The 18113-nt window shown below is 43.0% G+C and overlaps 1 protein-coding gene across 12 annotated transcripts in view; it reads left to right on the top strand.

The window, feature by feature from the left end:
- The window catches only part of LOC101788124 (endogenous retrovirus group K member 7 Gag polyprotein-like), a 128572-nt gene extending 110709 nt beyond the window's left edge, over positions 1-17863 (top strand). For 10 of the 12 annotated variants that reach the window (XM_063242715.1, XM_063242720.1, XM_063242711.1 and 7 more), the window contains one exon: positions 4990-17863. In XM_063242715.1, the coding sequence (XP_063098785.1) occupies positions 13421-15139 (1719 nt within the window). In that variant the 5' untranslated portion in view covers positions 4990-13420 and the 3' untranslated portion in view covers positions 15140-17863. The remainder of the gene's footprint in view (positions 1-4989) is intronic. The other 2 variants (XM_063242718.1, XM_063242722.1) reach the window with 1 other exon arrangement.
- The last annotated feature ends 250 nt before the right edge of the window (positions 17864-18113 follow it).

Genomic DNA, 18113 nt, shown 5'->3' on the forward strand with positions numbered 1-18113 from the left:
AGTGCCAGGAAGCAGCATGACGAGTTCATCCTGGAGACCAAGCAGCACATGTCTTCCCCTCCGGAGCCAGGAAGCAATGCTCAATGTGAAGACCAGAGCTTCTCCAGGAGAACCAACAGCTCAGACAGCAACTCGTAGGAGAACTCACAATGCCTCCTTAACACCTCAATCCTTCCCTCCACCTCTCTTCTTCTCCACCTATTTATCCTGACAACCCTCCTCAGATGGAGCATCTTCTCTCAATGCATGCTGATGTAATCCAGCTGGCGTTAAGTTGACCACCAGTTCTCAAACCATAACAATTTGTCTTACAGTAAGTTAAGGAAGCCCAATGTCCAGAGAGAACAAAGTTGAAAAGAAAAATACCTGTATCTCGAAGTAAATGAAATGACCTCAGTGTTACATATGCAAAAAATCAGTAGTTCCTGTTCTTACCATTTACTCAAAGTGGGAGAAGGATTAACAAGAATGTTAGGGAGGTGTTGGGGAAAAGCAAGGTAAACAGCAATTTCATTTGTGAAGAAAAGCTCAAAGTGTCTAATTGCAGTTGGAGACAGTTACATTTTAAATTGGCCTTTGATGGTGTAAAACGAAACATTTAAAGTTGAAATGAAGATTGATATCAACATTTCCTTGACCTAGAAGCAAACTTTAAAATACCTCAATAATGGAAAATATTACGAACAAAAATGAAAAGCTTTCTTAATTCTAATTCAACCTTCTGTAGGGCTCATATTTGAGAGAGGTGTTCAGCTGAATAGAAGGAGCTTGATGGCTGCAATTTATGAATTCAATTATCTTAAGGTTTCACATGGTTATATAGCACCTTTTCCTCAAAGCATAGTCATGAAGAAAGAAACACACTGGCATATCTGAATGTGCTTGAAATAAAAATATAATTTTGTGATTTCCATGCATATAGTGTTGGTGTCTTGTGGGACTCAAACAAAGCTTATATTTTTAGTTGGAAAATGTCTTAAGATATTAACATATCCTTATGAAGTTCTGAGAATGCAATCATTTGTTTAACACTTGGAGGACCAGACAGTAAAAAGGATTTAAAGGTCTTAACACAGAGGTCCAAGGGTGTGCCTCAGAAATACATCACTTGCCTAGCACACACAAGGCCTTGGTTCAATGCCAGGACAGTGAATGATAAAATAAAATGCAGGTCTGCATACAGACATAGAGACTGTCAGGAGAAGGGTTATTCTGCTGTGTGTTTGCCTAAGGAAATAAGAAACATTTGTTAGGAAACTTCAGGAAGTCCGGCAGTGTCATTAGCTTGTGTGGGTCTCCTGGCAATTCTGAAGCAATTTCTTTCAAGGCAGTGAACCCAAACTTCTCTTGTGAGCCTTTTACAAGTCTAGATCATGGAGAGAATGACATTTGGGTGGCACACTGCAGTAGTCGGAGACAGGCTTGACTTCTGGTCAACCAGCCCAGAGCTAGCCCTGCTCTTCTTGATTGAAATCTGTGATGCATGCCCTTCCTTACTCAGATTACACTTATGCCTGAGCTTGAAAATCTGTTCTCTCTCTAAAGTTCAGGGCCCCTGGGACACAGCTGCTACAGCCCAACCCAGAGACAAAAGGGTGCCCTGGGGAAGTCAAGGGGATAGCAAGGAAGCCAGTGATTGCAGACAAAGAATATCCATTGAACTGCTTCCCTTGGGGACACAGCTACTTGCTTCTTTCATGGACCCCCTTTGCAATACTGTCTTTCTCCCTTAAAAAAATATAATTAAGATAATAAAAGTTTCTTTACAGCAGGATTTGCTATATCTTTTATTAAAATTCATAGAGCCATAAACAACATGATTTTGTAAATGAGTTTTATGTCTCTGGCAGTGCAGAAAGTGGAGGGAGACAACAGCGTGAATATTCGGGTTATTTGGGAATGTAGTTGATGAATAATCATTAATACTGTCATTAAAATATTAGGTAACATTTAAGGACAGTGCTCATGAGTTGTTACCATGGAGGATATTTTAATATATTTGCATCATTAATTACTGTGAAGTATTAGAAGATGTTAACTTTATTGAAATGCATTAATGTCTAGTATGAAAATGCCTAATGGCCTCAATTGCTTGGATTTAAGAATTCTTTTCCTTCTTTAGAGAACCTTACACCTGTCTTACCCGAAACCTTTAAGAATTCTTTTGAGTTTGTAAGGCTATGTAATACCTCCATCATAGCATAACATTATTACCTCTACTTAGATAAATCATCATTACTGTGTACATTGATAAAGCATCTTATATTGCAGTACATGTCTCAAGATTGACTACAAAGAGGCCAAAAAAGTGAAAACACAGGTTCATAATAAATAATAAATGTGTTGAGCAGTGTATGTAGCTACAAGCGAAAGTATAAAAAAAATCCTGCAAGGAATTAGCAGAGGAAATCCAGTGTCCATCCATGATTCTTTTGAAGGAGTACAAACACAAGATCATCTTACCAACCTCCACAGCATCCTCTGTTTTGTAACAGAGGATCTATATTGATTTTCCTGGTGAGTTAAATTGTACATATTTCCCTGCAAGGGTGACAGAACAGCGATCATGTACATTCTGCACTCTTCAGGAGAATGTATGTAGGCACAGAAGCAAAGCATTCATGTAAGAAAAAAAGAGATGGGAACAGAGAGTTGCACCTAATTCTTGCCCCTTGGGTAGCAGGCTGAGACCCACACAATGCAGAGTGAAGAGCTCTAAATGGCAGGAGATAACTGAGCCTATGGTAAGAGTTGAGAATTGGAAGGGCCCAGGCAGACAAGGAATAAGAGTCATAGACTGGTGCTAGAATTTCACAGTCATTTGTTTTGAGACAGAAATTGGATCAAGAAAGTTAGTGCTGTGACTTTCCATGAGAGGGACCTGGGTTGATTATACTAGGAGTTTACTTCTGCAAACTGATTTCTAAGTAAACAGATGGGGAAAGCAAGGGATTGAATGGTATTGCAAATGACATTCTGTCCCCTTGGAATACTGGTCTTTTGCATGTTCATTTGAAGTTTTTGTACCTCCTTGGTGACTTTTCTCTCATTGTTGAGACAAAATACCCAACACCTAAAGTTAAAGCAGGAAAGATTTATTTAGCTCACAGTTTGTAGAGGTTCAGTCCATAGTCAGCTGGCTGTGGGTAACCACAGGTAAACAGGTATTACAGTGGAAAAACAGTCCATGGTGAGCAGAAGGTAGCAAAGCAAGCTAGAGACAAGATGAGCCTCTTTCTGTCCCTTGTATTATATTGAGCCTACCTAGATTAGGGCAGTGCCAAACCAATCAGTGGACTGATTTGTTAATTACCCACTCTTAATCCCAGCACCCTGACCTTGTACTGCACCAAAAATTAATCACACACTTTAGATTCAGGCACTGGTGGAAAAGCCATATCTATGACTGCATAAGGCTTTGAAGGGTGGCTGCATATGTAGACATAAGTCCTGCAACCTTCAAGAAGCTCCGTGGAATCTTTCCATCTGGGAGTTGTAATTTCCTAAACTCATGATGTCTCCGAAACCTCAAGAGACTCAGGACCCTTGAAAGGGAATAATGAAGAACAAAAGTGAATCCCTTCTATCCATATGTGTAATAGATTTTCAGGTAAAATGAGTTATTAAAGGTCTCATCAGTGTGGCTGCATGTCCAGGAGAAACAACTTGGAGGAGAAAAGGTTTTTCTTTTTTCATGGTTTCAGGCTTTGTTTAGCTAGATGCATTTTTTTCTTAGCTTCTGCTGAGGCAGAAACATGATGGTAGGAGGGGATGGTGGAAAAGGACTGCTGTCCTGGCAGCCATGAAAAAGTTAAAACATGCCATAATAAAAGGGTCCAGATATGGTTTCTAAGTATACTCCTCCTCCATGACTTGCTGCCTTCCACTTGACCCTACCTGCTACCTTGGCTCTCAACAATGCCTTGAAGTTACGCTCTCAACCATCGGTCCACCCACTAATGAAGTTAGCACCCTCACGATCTCACCGCATTCCAAAAGCTCCACATCTTATCACACAGGATTTTAGGGGAACATTTTAGATCCATTCTAAGCCATAACAATGTTGCTTCATGAAATTTTCAAGAAAATTGTGTATTGTGGTTTCAGGCATGTTGGAATTCAGTAAGTGAACATTTGACCCATGAAGTAATGTGGCTACTTTGGTTTGTAGAGTGGCTTTGTCTGACAAAGTGCCCGTGTACTTCAGATGAAAATAGCAAGAATGGAAAACATGACCCATCTCAGGGATACATAATATCAGCAGTGAAATATGACCTCCGTCTATGGAGTACGGTGTAACGATGTCAGTGCCAAATTCAGAATTAGGTTTATTGTGTGGTGAATTCCTTGGTATTTTTCAGAGTAATCTCTTACCCCGTCTTTTATCAGGTATTCATCTCTCTGCAATTAAGATGCTCACGCATAGCTTGAGGTCAGTCAGTTGAACCTAATGCTGTGTTTTATTTGATAAAACATTACAATAAGTGCAGAAATCAGCTTCTATCTGTCCACAATTTACCATACCCCCAGAAGAAAAAAATCCATTCCACCACACTATATTTGTATAGGTATTTCCAAAATAAGAACTGTGTGACCTTACCACTTACAAGATCATCTGAACCATGATAAAAATGAGAACATACTGTCAAAACACACAGAAGACAGGCAAGCCATAACTTCTGCCAAAAGCAATCACTTCAGCCTAACAACATTTTTCTCATCGTTTGTCAGAGTGAATAAATATTGGAGGTGGGAATAGCTAACTTCCTTGCAATTAGCAGAAAGGCAGTGTGCCCGAGTCTTGTGGAAAGCTATCTACATCGTGAGTTCATCTGAAGAAATGGCAAAGTTCCTCTGTAGAGAAAACAAGCTTCTGTTACTATTGATGATATGAAATGCCTCATACTTGCCCTAGTTCTGCCTTTTTTCCTATGAAGAATGTATGTTTATAAGCAGCCTCCTATGAAATCTTGTTTATATCTTCTCTAGACTTTTAATGCCTGGAGGCATTGGAGCGTGAGAGGATCTCCTGGGAATGCCTGAGGGATCACACTCATTGAGGAAGCAGGTCATGCATTTACAGGTAAGGGGTTAATGCAGATTATCAATGCTCATGCAGCTGTACCCAGTATTTGGGGTTGTGGGGAGTGAGACAGAGTCTTGCTATGCAGCTCAGGATGACACTGAACTCACTGTGTAGCCCAAGCTGACCACGGACTCATAGCGATCCTCCTGCCTCAACTTCACAAGTGCTGGGATTACAACTGTGTTCCACTATGCCCAGCCTGTACTACAGTTTTGTAGAGGGTCCTGGAACTTCAGAAAGGTTCTTTTGTGACTGGCTACACTTAGCAGCTTGATTGCTTCTGCCTGTTGCAGACCCCAAGATTGAGAAGGTTCCTGGCTTGTGAGACCTATGCTGTACATTTTTGGGAAGACTCATAGACTGCCTTGGATTATAATTTTGATTAAGAAACTCAAGTATTTTTCAAGGCAAGCTGATACTCATTTTGATATAGGCTGAATACATCATTTATCCAAAGTGCCTCAACCAGAAGTGTTTCTATTTGGAGTTTTTCAGAAGTTGGAAAACTGCAGATATGTAATGAAGTATGTGGAGGAGGGGACAGAAACCTAAACAGAAAGTCACTGGCATCACAGGTACTTTATATACATAGCCTGAAGGGAATTTTATGCCCTATTTTAGTGTTCCAGCCTTTTGACTAGGACCTGAAGTCAGGTGTAAAAGTATTCACAGGGGAAATTATGTGCATGCACAATAAATTTCCTATCTTGGAGCATTTTAGATGTTAAACTTTTGGATTCATGATGCTCTGCCTGTCTTCACGTTAGACACTCCCTTGAAGAAGAAGGCATGTGTATACCTCCCAGCAGCTGTAAACATGGTGGATGTGATATGCAACACCCATGATTTAAAGGAGGAGAGGACTAATGTACTCTAAGACAGAAACATCATGGTGGAAGGATATGACGCAGCAAAACTGCTTAGGTCATGGAGGCCAGGAAGTAGAGCAGGGGAACCTTGCCAGAGAGGAAGGGACCAGGAACCCTAAGTCTATGACCTCCCAAACCTATTTGGAAGTGTCCTTCACCAATTCCCCAGGCAGATCCCAAAGTTATCACTACCACAGATGGAGACTTTTAGAGAAACTGGAGTGGAAACAATCCTCTCTCTCTCTCTCTCTCTCTCTCTCTCTCTCTCTCTCTCTCTCTCTCTCTCTCTCTCTCTCACACACTGTCATTATTTTAAATGAACAGTGATTTTTTTCTTGCCCAAACTTCATATTAACATGCTGGAATGTTTAGGATAATTTACATGATTTTACTTAAAATTCTGACATTTACATAGGAAAAACTAGGCTCCTAATAAATTCCCTAGGTAGTGTTGGAATGTTTTCTATGAAATCTTGAAACAATGCTAGAAATGATACTTGGAAATTTTCAGTGGTTCTTCTGAGTCATCTTTCTATAGTAGAACTGTGACATAAGCCTAAATTTTAGGTACCTAGGTGATTTCAAAAGTTAGCCACATTAAAGAAGAAGAAACCATTGGAATTATTTTATTTACCCCAATAGACCAAATACTACGATTTCAGTTTGCAACTATGATTGCTGCTTTATGCTCCACTTTTTTCATATTTGGTGTTTTAAATCATTGCTTTAATTACAGTACGTATAGTGGAGCAATGTTAACAGACTAAAATTTTACTGGGCCTTAATTAACATCCACCTACTACAACCATTAATAGAACTGTAATCTCTTAGGATTGTATTCCACTAGCTTAATGCCAGTCTAAACTAGAAGATTCTTGCCTAAAGTAATTGTTATCATTCAGATCTAAAATGTCCCTGGTGGGCTTACATAAAGTCATTGGATGAGGAGAGTGTAAACCTTCTCAGTGATGACCAATTAGTTCTGCAGAATTTCTAGTTGATTTGGCTGTAGATGAAGGGAGAGGATCATGAGCATGACCTTCTGGGCTATGTCTTATCTTTAGACGATACTTCACCGGTTCTTTCTCACCTTTGCTGTTTCCTGGCTCCATTTTTCTCCACCATGCCCTTCTTCAATGAGGTTTGTGCCTTGTCTTGATCCTACATCGGTGGAGCTGGCCAACTATGGACTGAGCCCTTTGAAATCAAGAGCCAAAACAAACCTTTGCTCCTCAGGTATTTGGTCACAGCAAAAACAAAACCAAACAACAAAAACAGAAAAGAAAAGCAGTGAAGTACAGTATACTTAACTTCCAAATACAAGATTTGCACCCAAATTTCTTCCTTTTCTTTAATAATTTCTCACAATTATCTGAATCATCAGAGTTTTTGGGAAAGAAATATGCACAGTATTTGAATTTGACCCGAGAGCTAAATGTTTAAAATGATTTGACTTAGTCTTATTTTGGCACGTACTTATCAGATAAGACCTGAAGTCATCAAGGGAGAAATGAGTGGAAACAATTCTCTCTCTCTCTGTCCACTTCTGTGAAAACAGAACTGGCAGGAACCCAATACATTATTCCATAAATCATCATTTTCTTGTTTAAAATTGTCTGCCACTTTAAAAAAAAGGTCCTCCCTTCCTTAGTAATATTCACTGTGAGAAGATAAAGCAAGAATTTTGAAAGATAAGGACTCCAAAGTATATCATGATCTTACTTTTTAAGATCTCTTTAGATTTGTAGATGAGATTACAAATGTAATTCAGAGTTGCTCATGTCAAAATTATAAACAAGTTCACCACAAATGGGTGACAAGACCATAAGAGCACTGATGCTTTGTTAGCTATAAAATTCATACATAATCACTTTGCGACTATAAACTATCTAAACACCAGAGAATTTCACCGAGTAAAATGGATGAATCTCTTCTCACACTCCATTTTTTCTAGCCCTGGTACTATTTTCCTTTCCAAAAGTAAACAACATCCCATTTGTTACATATCCTGTAAGATTTTCCATAAATTTGCATTCTTTCAGTCTGTCTCTCTCTGCATGTCTCTATCTCTGTGTCTCTCTCTATTTCTGTCTGTGACTGTCTGTCTGTCTGTCTCTCTCTCACACACACAGACATGTGCACTCACCATACTTATTTTTAAACAAGCTCTTTATTGTAGGAGAGTTTTAGATTGACCAATCATAAAACAGAAAACCTTTTATCTTTGTATCTCATATTGTGCTTGCATTCTTTGTGTTATCTTACACCAACTTAGTGCTTTTGCCACCATGAATAAACCAGTTTAAAATGTTCTGTTAACTGATGTCTAAACTTTCATATTTTGTATTTTGTGCTTTTTCATGTTTCCTTTTTACCTCATGTGCCTTTTCTAGTTCGAAGTAGTACAATATGGCTCTCAGCATCCTGTCTCCTTAGACCCCTCTTGACAGTGTCAGTTTATTAGATTTGCCTAATTTTCCTTTACTTTGGTAGTTTTGACAATGACTGCTCAGGTGTTTTATAGAGTTAATTCCAACTTTTTGATGTCTGTCTCATAACTAGACTGAGGATATGCCTTTTGGGGGAAGAAGACTCCACAAGAGAGGTAGCTACTTAAACTCTTACCCCTTTTTGAAGTAAAAGAGCAGAAATTCATGAATTTACCCCCTAGGCAGGACTCACATGAATATCACTTCATGCAAACCAAGTTTTTATTTCTGCGCAATAGTTTTGCTCTAATTTGCTTGTCGTGAGTGCAGAATTGGAAATTTTGTCACAAAGGATGGGGGTTAGTAAGTTGGAGTTCTTGGTGAGGCTCCTGGGAATTTCTGCCACATTTTTTTTCAACACATGAGGCAGCTCCCACCCGGGGATACGTGGGGAGTCTTTATTAGGCGTTCAAGCATGGGTTGCTATCAAGCTGTTTCTGAAAAATGAACATGTCACCCCAGGCAGAATGACATTTGCACTTGTCTTTGAGTTGGCCTTGTGATTGGCATCTCCATGAAGGACAATGCTGTCACCCACTGTTTCTACAGACAGCGTTTGTAAAGACTCACTAAAAGACTCACTAATTCCCCCCCCCCACCAATCAGGTTAGTTCCCTCCCCCAGCACTGAGCATCTGAGTTAATGAAGTGGGTCAGAGGAAACAAAGGCTTGAAGACACAACGACCATACGGTTCATACCATTTATAATAAGAGAATCTAAGAAGAAACCCAGAAAACCTGAGAAGGGGGAGGCGAACTCTCTCACTTTCCTAAGACTGCTAATTGGTGAAATGAGCCTAAGAGTGTTACCTGTCACCTGGGAGGTGACAAAAACACAGTTTGCTCTAGCTGTCCATGTTAGCCAGCGTGGTATGCTCTGAGAAACACGGTCCTTTCTAAGGTATAGAGCAGGATCAAGATAGTTTCTCTGTAAAAAGCCATGGAGGAACTACTTTCATAATTGTGAACTGTGTGGTCTCTGGGCTGGAACTCAACTCTGCCATTCTAAAGGGAAAGCATGCCTCTGAACAGACACAGCTGTGTTCTGATAAAACTTTATTTGTGTAAACAGACGGTGAATTGAACCCAGCCCATATGCTTGATTATAGCAAATGGACTACACTATAATAAGCCTTTCTTGTTCGAATAAGGAAAATGAAAAAAGCCAGTTTGCTAAAGAAACTGAACAAGTGCAGCTTGATATCAGGAGACAGCACAGTGGTCATCTTTAATTTCCTATTAACTCAATCAGGATCCCTGTATGACTTATACAGTTGTATCATGACTGATCTTGGTTAAATCTGACTTGTTTGAATACTGTGTATTATTGACAGATTTTAATCAAAACTGTTAGGTTGATAGTATCAAGTTGAGTATAGAAAACTATACTGAAAATGACAATGATCACCACGATATCATTCTGATTTGATTACTACCTGTTTTTGTAGTTCTACAGTATCTACAAAGTTGTATTTCTGTTAATTCTCTTATGCACTGATATGTTCAATTATACTTTATCTGATGATATAGCCAATTCAGTTGTGTGTTCTGATATGTTCAATTATACTTTATCTGGTGATATAGCCAATTAGACTGATGATAACAAAAAAACAGCACAGTACCCATGGTAGAACTCCTTATACAGCAGTTTTATATGTCTTTTTATTTTTATGTGTATATAGGAATATGTTTAGTTCTGTCCTGCTTTGTTCTGTTTCTCCCTCTAATATAGAAAGGATAGAAATACATGTTAAGACTCATGCTTGCATAAAACCTATAAACAGTTTATGAGAACTGATCTGATGACACATGATGAAATGAACAAATGCTTTGAAGGAAAGAAAGGGGCACTGCAGTACCTAGTGCCGATTCCGGAGTGTCATGATGTGAAATCCAGCAATATTATTAACCTTTGTTCAGAATGATTTTAATCTAATAAGTTTTGTTAGGTCTCAACATAAATGAAGATATGGATAAATGCGTACATGTCTAAGTGTATAGTTTTTGTTGGATAGTTAACAGAATGGTTTGCAGTCTCCCCGGTTGAATTCCCATTTATATGTTCCACTTTTGTATCTTAAACAATTATTTGTGGGGGGACAATAATGTATACATCAACTAGTGATTTATTACTGTTTATTTCTTTTCTTTGAAAGTATGTGTACTATTTCGGCCCATTTTTGATTCTGTTTTATCTTTCTCTAAATTAAAAAAAAAAGAAAAGAAACTGAACAAGGAAGTGATTTCCTGCGTCTTGTTCTCCCCGTTTATTAGTATCCCATTGCTGCATAGAAAATCAACTCAGAGGGTAGCTTTAAATGACACCCACTAAATGGGTCACAAGGGATCACTGGGTCAGAAGTATCACCTGGCTACTCTGTTTAAATTCTCACAAGGGAATACAGAAGCTGTTGGCAGATTCTTACCAGAAGGCATCTAGACAAGTCCCTATGTACACATTGGTAGAATCTATTACCTTGTGATTTTAATCCCCAGTTCCTCACTGGCTGTCAGTCTAGGAACATTCAATGCCTCAAGGATGCTGGATTCCTTTCACATAGCTTCTTACAAGCTTTATGATACCAACAGAGAAGCACCTCTTCCCAGAGCTGTAAATCTTTTCCATTTCTTCCTCTACCACCTAGCAAAGATTGTTGTCTAAGGGTTCATGCAGCTGACTCAGCCCACTCAGGTAATCACCTATTCTAACACACAGGGTGCGACACAGTACAACAGAAACAATAGGAAAATATCACCGTGTATTCATAAACTAGGGAGTTCAGAATGCTAACACACGGGGCCATTTTTAAAATCCGCCTACACCAATACCTCTCATAGTAGTTCTCCAAAACAAAATCAGACAAAACTTCCTTGTATTGGGTCTGGAAACAGAAGGATGGTTGAAGATATTATGTTAAATATGTTAAAGTGATCTTGTTCTGCCAAGACTGAAAAACTTGACAATTTTGTTCTGATCTCCTACCTGTATTTTTAAAAAGTTTTCTTGCTTATAAATGCTGTATTTCCTGGAAAATAGTTATGTGAACTTTTGAAATCAAGAGACCACTGATGTTTCCCCAACTAAAGTACTGACCATTCTTGGTTTTGTTTTTTTGGCACTAGTAACAAAACTTGGAAACTGTACCTAGGCCAAGAACATTATGTCATTCTTTTATAATTTGGTTTAAAGTACATTGTGTATGTCACCCAAGAGGCCTTCACCAGTACAAGGCTAAGTGACTTGTTGAAAGCGAAATATATTCATGGGCTCTTTGATCCTGTCTTTGGCACATTTTATAAGCACAGACTCCCACTGGCTGTCCTTGCTGACATCCTGAGATCTGATGACAGAGATTGCTGGGCATTTGTCAGTCATAGCTCAGCATCCCAGGCAGGAAGCCAGCCCTACACACTGTGGACCGTAGATTCATGGGCTTGGATCTCTTCCTGTTTGCTGTTGATATAGTTTGAATCTGAAATGTTGACTAGTCTCCTATGTTGAAGGTAGTGATGTTTAGAAAGGAGACCTTTAGGGAATGATTGGAGGATGGGAGCTCTGACCTTGTCAATGGATTGATCCATGGTGGGCTCATAATTTGATAGGCTATCAGAAAGTGGAAGCAATTAAGAAGCAGAGATTAACTGAAGGCTGTGTAGCCTTACAGAATACCCTTGAGGCATTAGCCTCTCTCTCCCTCTCTCTGTCTCTCTCTCTCTCTGTCTCTCTGTCTCTTCTGTCTCTCTCTCTGTCTCACTGTGTGTGTGTTCCCTCATATCCTCCATTAGATGAGAAGCTTTACTCCACCACATCCTTTTGCTGTAATATTTCTGCCTTGCCACTAGCAGAAGGACAAAGAAGCCAGTTTACAATGGATGGAAACCTCTGAAATTGTGAGCCAAAATAAATCCTTTCACCTTTTAAGTCGTTCTCTTCAAGTGTTGTGTCACAGCAAAGGAAGAGAACATGCACCTTATTTTACCATTGTTGTCTTCTAGTCTACTTAAAAAGTAAACAGAAAGCATGCAAAGTGGAAGGAGTCTCTGCTAAATGCTCTCTTTTGTTACCTGGTATTGCAAGGTCCTTTGTAGGCAGGTAGAGCCACAGGTTGTAGAAAATGATGCCCATCAAGTCATTCTGAGCTCAAAACACAAGCACAGATCCTAGCCTGATTGTGTACAGCTGTAATGCCAGCCACACAGAAGGCCGGGGCAGGAGGATTCAAGAAGTTCCACACCAGCATACTCAGTTTAAGTGAGACTTTGTCTCAAAAATAACAACGCAAGCATACTGAATATATTTATAAATTTACCTTCTGTCTGTATTACAGGCCATATGTGAATTGTAAGTGATTTTATGTTGGGAGCCGCAGCCCCGAGCCCGGTCGCCTCACTTGGCGGACGTGAGGCCTGTAGTAAAGAGTAAAGCCTGAGGTAGATTACCCCTCCCATCGAGCACGTTAGTTTCCTGCTTACCGCGTAAGCAACCCGCTCAACAATATAGTCTGCCTGGCAACTGATGATGTTAGCCAATCAGCTTGCCTTGCTTACTTTAACATGATTGGACACTGTATCCGTATATATACTGGTGCCACCCCTGGGGGGGAAAAAGAAGCCCGGAAGTAGAAGCCCAGAAGGAGCCGCGGGGAGCGGACCAAAGGAGGCTTCGGCTGGGAGCGATCCCAGGGCAGGCTGTACGGAGAAGGAAAATAAAAGAAAAGGTTGTCCACTGCCAGACTTTGTCGTGTGTCCTTCCTGCCGGCCAGGAGCGACATCGACATTTGGAGGCCCGCACGGGGACTGATCACCCCCGAGACGTGACAGCGGACAACGCTCCAGTACAGAGCTGCGAGACAGGTGAGTTGGGGATAAGCCTGGGCTCTGGGTGGCGCGCACCTACAGGGCTTTTAGACTCCCCTCAGGCTCACGCGTAAGTGGCGGATTCCTTGGGCCTCACGCGGTGAGTAACATATTAAAAGATGGGAAACATGCTAGGTAGCAACACTAAGAGCGAGGGTGGTTGTGGAGAAAGCTCTCAAGAGCTTACAAAAGTACGCAGGGTATTTGAGCAGGCCCAGTCAGGGAGCTCCCGAGAGGGGCCCGTCAAGGGGAACAAAGATGCTAAGGAGAAGGACGGGGCTCTAGCCTCGGAGTCGTCTGACTCCGAGGACGAGGGAAAGTTGAATGGCAAGGAGGCCAAAGAGACCAGCTGTCAGGAGCCTAAGTCGCTCGATAAGGAGTCGCAGGGTTCCTTCCCAGCGTTGCGCCGTGAATTGCGCTCCGCTCAACTTGGTCTGCGGAGGAGTAGGGAGCTCCTGAGCGCTCCCCGGCGCGAGAGGGAGGCGAAGCCTTCCGCCCCACCTTGGGGGGTGTTCCCGGAGGCGATCCCTCGCCGCGAGGCGGCCGCCCGGGAGCTCCCTTCCCCTTCGCCAGAACAGGAAGTGATGCACGGGCCCCCATTTTCCGCCCAATCATGGCCGCCGTCTTATGCTCCGCCGCCGGCGGGTCGGTATTTTTACAGGCGGCTTTGGCAGGGGGGACGTTTGTCTCATGAGGTACATCCACCACCTGGGATAGATAGTGGCCCCTACGGGATATTTCCTGTACAAGTAGCTATGGGCCAGGGACGTAATGCATGGGAGCCTTTTGAGATAAAGCAGATTAGAGAACTTAAAAATGCAGTTACAACCTTTGGGCCGACTGCGCCTTACACCATTGCCATGCTGGAGAACCTGTCTTCTGGGCCCCTCACCCCCGCGGACTGGATTCAGCTGGCAAAGGCGTGTCTGCCCTCGGGCAGTTACCTGGATTGGCGAGCCTGGTACGCAGAGTTCTCTGCAGAGCAGGCTGAGAGAAACGCCAATCGGGGAAACCGGGGGTGGAACAAGGAAATGCTTATGGGAGAAGGTCGGCACGCTGATGATCAGACTCAGTTCCCCGGCGCTGTCTATGAACAAATTAATGCCATAGGGCTCCGCGCCTGGAAGCAGATAAGTGGTGCCGGAACAGCCTCCTTGTGTCTTTCAAAAATAATTCAGGGTACCACAGAGCCATTTGTTGACTTTGTGGCCCGAATGCAAGATGCTGCCGATAAGATATTTTCTGATCCGGGAGTGGCTCGACCGCTGGAAAGGCAGCTGATTTTTGAGCAATGTACAAAGGAGTGCAAGGCAGCGATAGCTCCTCATAAGAACAAGGACCTCAACGCCTGGATTAGGATATGCAGAGAGATAGGGGGGCCGCTCTCCAACTCGGGAGTGGCTGCTCTCCTGGCCCCAGCTGTACAGCAGAGGGGACCTCGCGGGTTAGAAGGGGAATGTAAGGCTAAAGGGTGTTTTGCCTGCGGGGAGCCAGGACACATTAAACGTCATTGCCCAAACAATGCAGATGCTAGGCCTCGCCCTAGGAATAAAGAACCATATGTTTGTGGGCGATGCAAGAGGGGATCACACAAAGCTGAGGAGTGTAGGTCGGTCTTTGATGCTCAGGGCAACCGTATTTGTGGACGAGATGCTAGAGGGCCAAAAAACGGCCAGAGGGGGCCCCCTTCACAGGCGGGCCCCCGCCCCAGAGACAGGACAGCTCAGGATGGCAGCCTTCAACAAGGGCCACCCCTGGGTCAGCAGGTGTGGACCTCAGTGTCGCCTCCAGACTTATACAGAAGGTCACCATTAAGACGGATGGCGTTAGGACCCTAAATGACATACAAAAGCTATTGGGAGACATTAATTGGATTAGGCCATATTTACATATACCAAATTCAGATCTCAAACCCCTGTTCGACCTTCTAAAGGGAGACCCAGATATAGCCTCCCACAGGAGGCTCACTCCTGAGGCAAGAGCTGCCTTACAGAGAGTGAAAAAAGCCTTAGGTGGGGCTACCTTACACAAAATTGAACCAGGGCGACCCTTTGATGTCTGTTTGCTACAGACTAGTCTACAGCCCACAGCGGTGATTTGGCAGAAAGGACCATTACTGTGGATACACCCTAAGGTCTCACCTGCAAAAGTCATAGAGCATTACCCGGAGGCAGTCGCTTCATTGGCCCTTGAAGCGCATGATAGAGCTGTCCAACATTTTGGCTCAGGACCACAAGCCATCCGAGTACCCTATACCGCCAGCCAGATCAAGACCCTGGCTGCCTGCATAGATACATGGGCCATTCTGAGATGTGTTTTCCATGGGGATATAAACAATCAATACCCTAAAGACCCTATCTTGTCATTTGTCACTCAACACCCTATAATTTTTCCAAAGGTTACTGCCTCTGAGCCATTAGTCCCAGCAACTACAATATACACAGATGGCTCCAAGACGGGGATAGGCGCCTATGTGATCCTAGGCAAGCCCCCGGTTACCATACAATTTGAACCTGATCAGCCTCAGGTGGTGGAACTGCAGATCGTTAAAATGATTCTTGAACGGTTCTCAGAAGCCATTAATATTGTCTCCGATTCTAGGTATGTGGTCAATGCTATGCAAGTGCTTGAGACTGCCGGTTTAATTAGATCCACTTCCACAGTGGCTGGGCTGTTCCTGTCTATCCAGACATTGCTTCAGAACAGACACCATAAGGTCTTCACCACCCACATAAGAGCACATACATCCCTGCCGGGGCCCATGGCACAGGGGAATGCGGCTGCTGATACTGCCACTCGCCCGTTATGGATTTTTACCTTACTAACACCAATTGAGCGAGCCCGTGCCTTCCACGATAAGTTTCATGTCAATGCCAGGACACTAGCAAACCATTTCCATGTTTCCAGAGCAGATGCACGAGATATCGTGCGACTATGTGACTCCTGTGCCACATACAAACCTGCCATACCGATGGGAGTAAACCCTCGAGGTTTGATCCCTGGTGATGTTTGGCAGATGGACATCACACATATACAGGAGTTTGGGACTCTTAAATATGTTCATGTTTCCACAGACACCTGTTCTCACGTCATATTCGCAACAGCAGAAACAGGTGAAAAAGTGTCTAATGTGATCAATCATTGCCTGGCGGCTTGGGCCGCATGGGGCAAACCAAAAATATTAAAAACTGATAATGGACCAGCCTATATAGGCAAAGCCTTCAATGAGTTCTGCAAAATGATGGAGGTTCAATTAAAACATGGTATCCCATACAATCCCCAAGGTCAAAAAATCATTGAGAGGGCTCATAAAAGCCTCAAAAAAATTTTACAAAAACAAAAAGGGGGAGTAGGCCAAGGCCTGGCCCCAAAGGCACGATTATCCATGGCACTATTCACACACAATTTTTTAAATTTAAATAATGACAATTGCTCCCCAGCCGTGGAGCACTGCAACCCTTCCCCCAACCATAAAGGGTGGGTGAAGTGGAAAGATGTCCTGACAGGACAATGGATGGGCCCGGATCCAGTGGTCAGCTGGAACCGAGGCGCGGTTTGTGTTTTCCCACAGGAATCGGGACAAGAACCACTGTGGGTACCGGAGAGACTGACACGGGCGACAAAGCCCTCGACTGAAGATCAGACCTGCCCTACCGGAGATCCATCACAGACCAACCAACAAGATGAATAGAAATAGCGGTAGCCCAAAATGGACAAGAAGATCCTCAGGCATATGCATGGCTCGCTCGCCTAGCCTACGACCGAGTCTAGGGGTGGTGAGCTTCCCACACTCCTCCTCTAAAAAATTATGATATAGCTGGGTAGGAGAGTCAATGACGGGTAAGAGCGTACTCCCCCGGTGCGACTCAACCTAAGCCAGGCCCTACCCCATCCTGCACGTAAGCCGCTGGACTGTTAGATGCTGCCCAGGTCTAAATTTCTCTCCGAGGGGATTTCTTTACGGAGAGGAAATGAGTGCAAGCTTGTGTGCATCCAGGTTCCGTCCAGTTTGTGCCTGGCCCTAGAAAAAGGACGAGGGCCTCAGGGCCTTGGCAGACCATGGGACGGCCGACCAGGGTCTAAGCCAAGGACCTACGGTGGGCCTACGCATAGGGCATAAGCCTCTGCACCCAGTCCAGAAAGGGCTACGATGCGCACATTCATAAAAAATAAAAAAGGGGGAGATGTTGGGAGCCGCAGCCCCGAGCCCGGTCGCCTCACTTGGCAGACGTGAGGCCTGTAGTAAAGAGTAAAGCCTGAGGTAGATTACCCCTCCCATCGAGCACGTTAGTTTCCTGCTTACCGCGTAAGCAACCCGCTCAACAATATAGTCTGCCTGGCAACTGATGATGTTAGCCAATCAGCTTGCCTTGCTTACTTTAACATGATTGGACACTGTATCCGTATATATACTGGTGCCACCCCTGGGGGGGAAAAAGAAGCCCGGAAGTAGAAGCCCAGAAGGAGCCGCGGGGAGTGGACCAAAGGAGGCTTCGGCTGGGAGCGATCCCAGGGCAGGCTGTACGGAGAAGAAAAATAAAAGAAAAGGTTGTCCACTGCCAGACTTTGTCGTGTGTCCTTCCTGCCAGCCAGGAGCGACATCGACAATTTTACATTTCTTTAGTGTATGCTTGTGATACATAATAATTGTATTTGTCTTGGGGTACATTTCCATATCACATCTTGATCACTGTTACTCTCCCTTGTGAATTTTGTATTTCTATTCACACCTTGTCTCCAAGATGTCTCATTATGCATATGCAAACCTTCCAAAACCTATAGTCTGAAATACATTTTTGTGTATAATTTGTT

The sequence above is a fragment of the Cavia porcellus genome, unplaced genomic scaffold (genome assembly GCF_034190915.1).
Source record: "Cavia porcellus strain 051 isolate PalLab524CR breed Dunkin Hartley unplaced genomic scaffold, mCavPor4.1 scaffold_33, whole genome shotgun sequence".
Taxonomy (NCBI): domain Eukaryota; kingdom Metazoa; phylum Chordata; class Mammalia; order Rodentia; family Caviidae; genus Cavia; species Cavia porcellus.